General features: G+C 38.8%; 1 protein-coding gene across 1 annotated transcript; it reads right to left on the bottom strand.

Annotated features, from left to right (window-relative positions):
- Positions 1-6,104: 6,104 nt before the first annotated feature.
- tmem51a (transmembrane protein 51a) lies at positions 6,105-10,973 on the bottom strand. The gene is made up of 3 exons (XM_056260907.1): positions 10,786-10,973; positions 8,315-8,776; positions 6,105-6,743 (listed from the first exon to the last, which is right to left on the bottom strand). The coding sequence occupies exons 2-3, from the start codon at positions 8,671-8,673 to the stop codon at positions 6,341-6,343; spliced, it is 762 nt and encodes a 253-aa protein (XP_056116882.1). The 5' UTR covers positions 8,674-8,776; positions 10,786-10,973; the 3' UTR covers positions 6,105-6,340.
- Positions 10,974-11,267: the final 294 nt, after the last annotated feature.

Genomic DNA, 11,267 nt, shown 5'->3' with positions numbered 1-11,267 from the left:
ACAGAAAGAATGTTGTGACAGTTGGTCGGTGTGATATTAGTCCCGCCCCTCCTCCACTGTGATTGGACGGTTGGTGAAAAGTGACAGTGATGAGCGCTGCGTTTTATCCAAAAGTTGAAAATTTTTCAACTCTCGGCGACCAGTAAAAACGGCGGGCGCTCAGCGCTTCAGAGTGTAAAAAACGCCGAACGCTCAGCGCTTGAGCGTTAAATACACGCTCAGCGCCTCGTTGCGCTCATGGCGTTTAAAAAACGCGGCGCTCCCATTGAAAACAATTGAAAACGTACGCCAGGCGCGAGTAAAAACGCTTTGGTGGACACTCGACCTAAGGGTTCTTTTTTGGGGGGGGCCTGCTTCCATTCATTTTCTACTTACTCCCTCTTGTCCATATTTTTAGGAAATATGGTATCTATTTTCACTGCTATGACACCCAGCTCTACTTGTTTTCCAAACCCTCTTGACTTTTCTTCCACCTTCTTTGTTTAGCTGTTTAGCTTAAATAAAGATTGGCTTTCAGATAACTTTTTGAAACACAATAGTGATTAAACCGAGGTCCTACTTGTAGGCACAAGATCTACTCTGACTAAATCTGATTGTTTCTCTGTGGATATTGATCATAATGCAATTTGTTTTTCCCTGCAGGTTAAGAGTCTGAGTGTCATTCTGAATAGTACACTTTTCTTTACGCCTACTACATACTTTCACCTGCATAATATTAATCATCTCCGCCCTTCCCTCACAATGAACAACACTGCAATCCTTATCCATGCACTGGTTGCACATATCAATCATTGTAATGCGCTTCTTAATGGTCTTCCTTCCAAACTTCCCTATAAACTTCAGTTGATTCAAAACTCTGCAGCTTGTGTTCTTTCTAGAACTCCTTCTACTGAGCACATTTCACCAATTCTCCAGCGACTACAATGGCTTCTAGTGACGTATCGTGCTGATTTAAAAATTCTGCTTCTCACATTCAAGGCACTTCACAATTTCGCTCCTCCGTACCTTACTGATCTTCATAATATTTCTACCCCTTTGGTTGGTGGTGGTGGGACTCGAGATGTTTTCCCTAATGAACTTCTCGTACCTCTGCTTTACCGATATATTACTCAACTCCTGAAAGGATTTCTGCATGCCTTATGGACATATCAAACTGAACGTCAACTTGTCACCTTAATCTTGACAAGACTATCCTCTTCTTCCTTCCTTCCTCAACAAAATTTCTCTTTATCTCAGTCGAAGGTCAAGCAGTCAATGCCTCCAGGTGTGTTCAAAATGACCAGCTCTCATTTGTGAGTGACATTATGACTGACAGATCTTCCTTTATCCTTCAAAACATAGGGGAAAAGGGCCCTACCTTGACAACTAAAATACAACAATCCAGATTCCAGGCCCTAGTTGTTTCATTTCAAGACTAAAGTAACTCTTCCCTTTACAACTACCAGCATCTAAACATCAGAAAGAGACATTTTATCTGCATAGAAAGCACTGTGGGAGAGAGTCACTTCTAGTAATAACGTGATGTGTTCAGCATTCAAATCCTGTATAGTCTGGCTCTAAGGATACATTATCTGGATGTTTCAATATCAACATGAGCCTCTGAACACAGATATGTTCTGATTTCAAACATTTTCAAGAAGCCCAAAATATCAACTTCACTTTTCTTTTTACTTTCCATTAGTGGCCAAAGGGCCTAGATCTAGATCATGTTATCCCTATACTATTAAAGACAAGATTGTTAAAATCGGCTATACAAAAGGCCTACGCCTACCCTTTAAAATAAAAGACTCTCTCACAGAAACCAGTCAACTCCCATTTAGATGTCACTTTATGCTATTCAAATCTAGTACTCTCAGCTGTTTAGTATATAGTTAGATTATATGACAGTGAGTGATATTAAGATTTAGATGCAATCCTTTTAAAATAAATAGCAGCACTGTAAAGTGCGTGTGTTATTGGCATGGTAGATTTATTTGCAATGCAGAAATGCATAACTTTCACTGTTACTCACCAGTCCTCGAGACGATAGCAGCAGGTAGTATGGGTGCTTCTCAATTCTTATTTGTGCATCCTCGTTTCCTTTCCTCGTGTCTCATCTCCACCCCCTGTAGGATGCGAGGGAAGGCTGCAAGGAAAGAAAAGGAGGAAAGGCATACCGGTATATCACACTGAAATATTACACTGAAATATTATGTTATACTCCACTAAGTGGAGCATTTGAGTTATCTTGAAATTTATCTCAAATGAAACATACTGTATGTGTAGAGGTGTTTTTAAAGACTTTTCCCATTAACTAATGTCCTTCACTTCCGAAGCGCGTACTACCCAAGAGCATTCGAGTGCGTGAGGCGTGAAGGAGCGTTTGATTGGTTGGACATGAGGGGATACGCCCTTCACGGAACGAATTGGTTGAGTGAATGATTCAATGAATCATCAATCCTGTAGTAAGGCCGTATGTCCACCAAAGCGTTTTTCCATGCGCCTGGCCTATGTTTTCAATTGTTTTCAATGGAAGCGCCGCGTTTTTAGAACGCCATGAGCGCAACGAGGCGCTGGACGTTTTTTTCACGCTGAAGCGCTGAGAGCTCGCCGTTTTTACTATTTCGCACTGGCTGCGAAATTATTTTCGCTGCCGCTAGGGTGCGTCTAGATTTCTAGGCTAACGAAATGTCTCAACGGAAAAAACGCTGTGCTGACAAACGCTCTCAAGCGCCCACAGCTAGCAGCTAGGCGTTTTCAGCAGAGCATCAAGCGTTTTCAGCTGCTAAAAACGCTTTGGTGGACACACGGCCTAAAGATCAAAAAAACAAAGCAGTGAACAAACTTTATAGTGAACCGAAAGAGAATGAATCATTCTCCACTAAACAGATGTTAGCTGTCAGGGTGTGAATTTAATAAATACATCAATTCTAGACGGACATTTTAGAGTAAATTCCAAATGTTAAAAAATAAAATGGTTTCATGAGTATGGGGCTTTTGCTGTGGCTGGCAGACAGAAACACACAATACCATTTGTTTCTAAAAGAGAAACGGATTAAAATTGACCATGGTGTCACAGCACACAATTCATCTGAGTGTGTTACTCTGGTATAGAGGTCTGCACTAAGCCCGAACCGAGGTCCGTTTCTCACAGTAAATAGTTGTTGTTGTTTTTTTGCAATGTATGCTGTATTTTATGATTGATTGCAACGATAAAAAAAAAAGGCTACATGTACAAACACCGTTTCACCAAGGCACAGCGGCCCCCTCATCAGTCAGCACCATAGACTGTTAGCACACAAGAGAAGAAAGAGAAAAAGCACGGACTTACTACGAAACTTTGATGTGGTTGAACAGGTGAAACAGTCACAAATTCCCCTGGAACTCAAACATTAAACTTCAAAACAAAGTTTGCGCAGTTGCACAACTATTTACATAAATATAGCCTATCCTTCTCAGTACGAGTTTGAAGGAAGAGAACAGCATCGACAGTTGATGGTTTCAGCTCCGTCCTCTGATTTCGGTGTTGTGACTGAAATGGCGCGGGCGGGAGCACATGCGCACAAAAGTTTTGTAAAATTATATATGATTAAATAAAAATGGTTCATATATCATTTTACAAAACTGTTTTGCGCATGTGCTCCCGCACGCACTATTTCGGTCACAACACCGCAATCAGAGGAGGACGGCTGAAACTGCGCACAACTTTCTCTCTCGCTTGCGTGCTCATATAATTACGATCACAACACAGCAAGCAGCCAAGCGGCACGCAAAACTATATATATAGTATATATGTATGTATTAGCCTATATAGTTTTTCTAAGTTACAAAACCAAACCCGAGGCTATTCATTAAACATTAACCGAACCCGACCCGAAACCAAACCCGTGAGTTTTTCGGGATCCGTCGGGCTCGGGTCGGGTAGCAGACCTCTACTGAATGAATGCACTGCCATCTACTGGATGAATAAATAAGTAAAAAAAAATCCTATTGTGGGTAATATAAACCATGAATAGAGATTCAAAACGTATCAATTAAGTTTATTTCTACAATGAATCAACATTTTTATTTTAATATTTCTAAAATAGAGGTAGTGCTCTGGATGACAGAATCTCTCTTACTCAATCACACTTTATATTTAACCCTTTCATGCATGAATTATGATAACCTCAGTCAGGATTTTTTTTTTTTCCTATGTGTTTTTATTGCTCTTAGGGCATGAAAAACAAGATTTGATTTTTATTTTTTACACATATTTTCAAAGAGATTTTCAGATGTCCACCTTTATGGTTACTGAAGAGAGACTGTATTAAACATAATACAGTAATAACACAGCAATATTGTGTGTATTTAACAAACCAATCAATTCAATTCTATAAAATCATGTGAAAATTATAAAATATATAAAGATATTGCAAAGGCAATTTAACTTCATACAAGTTGAACTTCGCGTATCTTTGAGAACATGAGGACGTGATTCCATCAGAGATCTCTACACAGCCTGTAAGGTACAACTGTGGAAACCCAACTCAGATGCTCCCTCCAGTGTACCAGAGTATGTCAATTTACCCTTATTAGCTGATGATTCTGATAATGTTCAAGATGGACACATTTCTAACATAGCTCTCCTCTGAGAAAACAGCGATCAGGTGTTTTCAATCTCATCTGAAATGAGCAATGAGGGGGGGTCAATCGACACACAACGGCTTACCACTTGGTGTCAATGTATAGGATGATGCACAAGGGTCCACTGTAGGTTGATTTGCAAAACCCAAGCAAAGAAAATGCTTTTTTAATAGCCGTCCACTGTAGTGACCTCTATGTATGAAAGGGTTAAGTTATCAGCATCCCTCACAACAAATATTTTTTGGTTACACTTATTTTGAATGGTACTCTTTAGACATTCTATCAACTACTGTATAAGTAACATTGCACTGTCGGTATAAGTAGACTTTTAGGAGTAGGGGTAGGGCTAGAATAGTAGAATAAGGGGTTAGATAGAAGTAGTTGACATACTTGCAAAGTTACTGAAAAGTCTGTTGGACGACCATCAAAATAAAGTGTCAGATACATACAGTCTACTAATACTCTAATGAGAATTTGTTGGAATGTAGGTGCAACGTTAATTGTAGACAACATAATATCTAAAGCAGGGTACCATTTTTATTATATTATGTATTTTTTTTATATTTTAGATGAAATACAACTACATGCCAAACCTTTTTTTATTTCTCATACCATACTAGATTACAATTCTAAACAGAATATTCCAAAATAGAGAAAAAAAAAAGAAAAAAAATTTAACAGAAGAAACAAATAACATCATTAAATAGGACATGAAATTCAGCAACATTTTCCATCCACACGTCTTAAACTGCAGTGACATCAGCAAAAATTCCAGAAAAAGAAACACTGATTTCAATAACAACCAGTTACGGGTGTGTCTTTATGTGAAAATCTTGGAGTGTTTAGAGGAGTAATGCTAGCCTCAGACAGATGACGGGGAGCTTGAACCTCACAGCATGGAGATGCCACAGCTGCCCTATGAGAAACACAGTTGTCTTTGCACAAATCAACTCTGAAATTTAAAAATAAAGGGATGAAAAGACTGAGTGTTTGTGTATCCAAGTTAGTGAAAAAGGGAGACAAGAAATTCTCAGTGTCTGGTGGTGTGCGTTGGTGAGAGAGTGATATAAAGCAGCTGCAGGGTCAAAGAACCTCTCTGTGTCATAAACCATGAGGAGAGACACATACGGATGACCTCACAGTTTGCCACTCCGGCAACAAGGTCACTAAGAACAATCATACTTGCACACAAACAGAAAGTTAAAGCCAACACACAAACTAAAACGAAGTACATGGACAATTTACAAAACATCACATGCCCTCTTCCACACCTGACAAACACACAACCATAAGTGCAAAAACGCAACAGTGCTGATGTGACTCACAGTTTATAGTTTGACATCTCTTCAAAAGTTCTTGTGGACGTCCTATGAAATAAAGGTCTGGGCCGCTCGGATGCTGAATTTCAAGTTTAACAGCAATAACAAGACCAGCCTATATCAAAACCAGCAGTTGTTCAGTAAACATCTTTCAAAAATCCAGTTAGGTTTTATTCCAAACAGCTTTTTTTGTGAAGTTTTTTTATTTCCCTAAACAGGAAATGTACAACCAACACAGGAAGACATCCTGAAGGCTCTTCACCTTTACAGAACACGGTGAACTCGGTGCTGTTGATAGTGGCACATCCTATCCAGAGGAGTAATATGCAGTTCAGTGCTGTAATATTTCATAAAGGAGGTAGACGCACTTCATCACATTTTGACACTTCAATGTCAGTGTAAACCTCCAGCACGGTTCACTGTTGTGTGTTAGGAGGAAGTGGGGGGTCTTTATCATCATACTGTGGGGGCGGAGTGAGAGGTTCGATGGTGAACACGTTGCTCTGCTGGATATCGCTTAAGCTTTTCCTTCTGAGGTTGTCCGATCTGATGCGCCTAATTTTAAGGGGAATCAGCTTGCGACTGGGACGGCTGTTTCTGCGGCCGCCCGCTCCAGTGGTGGGGTCGATTTGGGATGAAGGTCTGCGTGCTGGGCTGGATCCATCCAGTACGGTGTGCTGATCTTCCTCTAGCTCCTCATAGGCTGGCAGCTGTGTGACGCTGTTGTGTCGCTCAGAGGACTGAGTGATGGGATACTGGCCACTCATAACCACCTCCTCATAAGTGGGCACCATGTAGTTCTGAGCTATTTGATCCATCCTAGATACAAAAATAAACGGCCATTTAAAACCATACACAGCAAATTTAGGTTGTTATACACTACCATTTAGACCGTTTACCGTTTTATTTTTAATAAAAACGTAATTCTTTTATTCAGTATGAATGCATTAAATTGATCAATTAAAGCGTCAATAAAAGATATTGTTACAAAAAAGAAAGCTGAATTTTTTTTTTATCATGGATTCCATCAAAATATTAAGTAGCACAACTGTTTTCAACGCTGATAATAATAAGAAATGTTACTTGGGCAGAAAATCAGCTTATTATAATGAGATCATGTGACTGAAGACTGGAGTAATGACTGCTGAAATTTTTTCTCGATCACAGGAAGAATTTAATTTTAAAATGTAAATAGAAAAAAACATTTTAAATTGTAACAATATTCACAATATTACCATTTTACTGTATTTTTTTAACAAATCAATGCAACCTTAGTGAGCATGAGACTTCTTTCAAAAACATCTTGACCCCAAACTTAAACAGAAATGTAATAAATAAGAATGTTCTTATGTTTTTTTTTAAAACCTTGATTATTTTCAATAAAAATGTTAATTTATTAACTAAAAAAAGTCATGTGGCATAAAAGTATTTTTTTCCCACCTTGAATATGTCAATGTATACATCTTAACATTTTGTAAAAAATATTTGTCTATTTGTCTTATATTTTTTTTTTATTAATTCATAAATAATATAATTTTTTTGAGAATCACCGCAAGACATTTTACAATCTGAACCAACCATGCCAAATTATATGATATTGGATCAATTCCATTTCCTAGAGCTCTTCCTGTTCGATTTTAGGGAAAAATCTATTGGAGACACACAATAGATTACTTGGGCGTGCCGAAAGAACACCACAGACACAGTGCAATCAACATGGGAAAATCTCACAGTAAAACATGCAGCTGTGAAAAATATGATACTCTGGTGTTTTGCCTGATGAGAAGTTTATCCATGTATCATCTTTTTACCCTTTTAATTCCTTTTATAACCGTTTTAATTTTCCTTGCTTTTAATTTTTGATTATTTGAATTCCTTTCTGTGTAAAGCACTTTGAATTACCATAGTGTATGAAATGTGCTATACACACAAGCTTGCCCTGCCTTGCCTATTTATCCTGCATGTTGGTTGGACCACATGATATTGATTTGGCAGAAAAAAAGTTTGTCAAATATTAATAAGCAGTGAAGCAATTTTGTTAAAATATTTTTTTCTAAGACATAATAATACAAGATTATGCCAAAGTACTTTATCATTTAAAAAATATATATATTTAAAGACTTTAAGACTTCTTTCTTCATTATGATATCAGGAGGTTGCATCAACCTGATATTTATGACTTCACACTTCCCCAAAAAATAAATAAACATTTATTTTAATTCAGAAACTAAAAAAAAACATAGAAGTGTATTCAAGTCACTATAAATTGCATTTTTAAATGTTTTTGCATAAATTATTAGAATTAAAACGTCACGTCATTGGCGCAAATATCATCATAAAGTGAATGAATGTGATTTCACCTGGGTGTGTATTTAACAATATGTACTCACGTAGCCCCCTCCCCCTGTGTGTTAGCGGGCGTACTGCCGGCTTCCTGTCCCCTGGCCGCCCGGTGTTTGTTCCGTATGCTCAGACACACAGACAGCAGCAGCAGCGCCACTCCTCCCCCCACTAGGACGAAAGCCACGGACGAGGTCTCCTTAACTTGACTGGATTCCATGCCTGGTCTGGAGCTGTTCCCACCGGACCCTGCCGGCACCACGCTCCACACAATCATGACGATCCCCAGAGCGATGAGGCCCACTCCCAGCGCAGCGGTAGCATACTGTGCCCCAGAGTTACTGCCGCTGGTCCTGCTGGGACTGGGTGGAGTCTGGTCGCTGTAGGACATGCTTCCAAACCTTACCATGGACTTCCTCCGGACAAGTTGTTTTTCGTCCTGTACCTTTCAAAATGTCTGAAAACTCGACCTATCTCATTTTCCACTTTGTTTTCTGGAGCACTGACCCGCTCTGTGAACAGAAGATCAAATAAGGATGAATCATCGGACATCAAAATGTGATTGAATAATCAGACTATCATAAAAGAGTCTTAAATCAATAAACGTCAAAGATCCAAGTCCCTCCATAAATCCTGTGTGAAAATAGCATAGCAGTCACCCGGCCTGTGCTTAAGCAGTGATAAAGTTTTTATCAAAGCATATTTATTGTCTGCACAGTGCACACACATCGGTAGACATGTTAGGTTTGTCTAACTTCCTTCCATGAGATTAAATAGGTGTCTCGCCTACCAAGCTTTAGTTACAGGTGCAAGAAAATGGAAGAAAGAGTTCGATTCAAGAGTGAAGTGAGAGAGAGAGAGAGAGAGAGAGAGAGAGAGAGAGAGAGAGAGAGAGAGAGAGAGAGAGAGAGAGTTCATGAACACAGACTTTGGTGAAATTTCATCTCTGCTCTGAAAGGTTTACGTTGGAATGAAGGCGGCCAGTAAAAAAAAAAAAAAAAAATCTCCAAAATTATCTTTACTGACAATGTGTTATTGTTTCATAGTTACACACTCACACTAAAGAAAGCACATCATAACTCTGCTGTGTCATGCCTACACAGTTTCTGGAATTGTATTGGTTATCTGTACAGGCAGGTCTGGGATAAGCGTTCTTACCACACAATTAATCACTTTCTCAGCAAGGAAGCACCAATAATTATTGGTCTTAGATCAGTGTAAATCATACATGTAGAGCCAGGTGGTTTATGATGGACTCTATTTTCTTCAGCAGTGACTCATACGTTATGCTGTGTATGGAAAAATGTGGGTATAGTTGCTCATGAGCTCTGTGTTTTTTTACTCTTGCAGGGTGATTAAAGTCTCCAATGGCAGACATAATTTCATCCCGGCACATTGACTTGTTGAATGTGATTTCCTTGACGCATAAGCAAAGTTTAGAACGTGTACATGACCGAAAACTGAGTTTACTAAGCACGTCTAAGCATGCAGACAGATAAAATTATGATAGTGAATCTACACTGAGGAATGGCAAGAATTTCCTCCTCTCACAAAAGCCACTTTGGCCAGATTAGACACACACAAAAATAGTGCCACATAAATTCACATTACACAGGGGCACCGTAAGGTTACAGTTGAGGGAGCTCGAGGCAACAATAGGTTACCAGGGGTCCAGAAACTTAAGCGACACCCCCATTTATACGTCTATCTACAGTATCTTAGAAGGAACTGCAGGCTATCACATTTCATCATTCACAGAACGCAAAATAAGGTGCTGTTAACACAGAACATGGTTTTACATTTAAATAGGCCTACGCAAGACAGTGGAATTGAAAAAAGTTTAGGCTAACTTTTAAAGTTGAATTTTAACTTGAGCGATCGCGATTTTAAGAATGACATCTACTGCAAAAGATATGAAACACGTCTGTAAAGCTAATTTTTACATAGAAAAACAATAAATTTCAACACAGTGTGTTCTAAAAAACACACACAAATTTAAGTTTGAAAGTAGTTGAAATAAAAGAAAAAGGTCTCTAGACCATGCCGCATTTTTAAGAATAAAAACGTGTTCCGTGTGAATGGCAAGGCTGTCAGTGCCTACAACTCATGCCAAACATCTCTATTTATGTACTCAAGAAAAAAAAAGTAACGTTAATAGGGGTTTGAAAAAAATGTAAGGGTACTGGCAAAAAAAAATGTTTGGGGGTGAACTGTCCCTTTAAGCATCAACGTCCGAAAATCTACCGGAGAATACTAACGTTACTCATATTAAAAAAAGAAGTAAAAGACATAAATGCAACTTTACACAAACAGACGTCCCCATAACGTAAACAATACGAGAACAATAATCACACTGCAGGGCAAAAAAAAATCCTCTCAGACAAAGAAAAATAAACAACAAATCACGTTGCGCACAACATGTGCTAAAAGAAAAACCTAACGCGCTATGTAAAACCATATAAAGAGTAACAAACGTTCCAGGAAAACGAGCCACACTTCAAGTTCACTGTAAGAGTCTTACCGAGAAAACTTCGCTTCCTTGTGTTTACCCAGTCCGTTTCAATCCTGAATGAAACCACGTTTAATCCAATGATGCACACTATACCGGAGCATTTGTTACATTCCTTAAGAAACTGAACTTGAATTCCTTAAAGCAGTATGGCCTTAAGTTTCACAGATATGAACATCTTCCTGTCCCTGCAGTCCAGAATTAACCCTTTAACAGACCCATTCAGGCTTCTGCCCCGCCCATGTGTTCGGGGATTTAAAACGTTCTCCATCCCCTAATGGTTCATACCACATTTTGAGACGTTTAGTGAAACAGATATTGATGCATGACTTCAGAGTGAATAAAAATAAAAACTTCATATAGGCTACAGAGTCCAAATTAACCCTTTAACAGACCCATTCAGGCTCCTGACCCGCCCATGTGTTCTGAGGGGTAAAAAAGTTCTCCATCCCCTAGCAGTAATGGTCCATATACTATGAACCACATTTTGAGAC

Source organism: Rhinichthys klamathensis, unplaced genomic scaffold (genome assembly GCF_029890125.1).
Source record: "Rhinichthys klamathensis goyatoka isolate OS25496 unplaced genomic scaffold, OSU_Roscu_1.1 h1tg000180l_1, whole genome shotgun sequence".
Lineage (NCBI taxonomy): Eukaryota > Metazoa > Chordata > Actinopteri > Cypriniformes > Leuciscidae > Rhinichthys > Rhinichthys klamathensis.
The sequence above is the reverse complement of the archived record's forward strand: the minus strand, read 5'-3'. Positions and strand labels throughout refer to the sequence as shown.

Excerpts from the sequence above, each read along its gene's own strand:
- tmem51a (XM_056260907.1), bottom strand. The coding sequence starts at position 8,673 with ATGGTAAGGTTTGGAAGCATGTCCTACAGCGACCAGACTCCACCCAGT. Across the intron at positions 6,744-8,314 it reads ACACAGGGGGAGGGGGCTAC|GATGGATCAAATAGCTCAGA; the intron begins GTGAGTACATAT and ends TTTTGTATCTAG.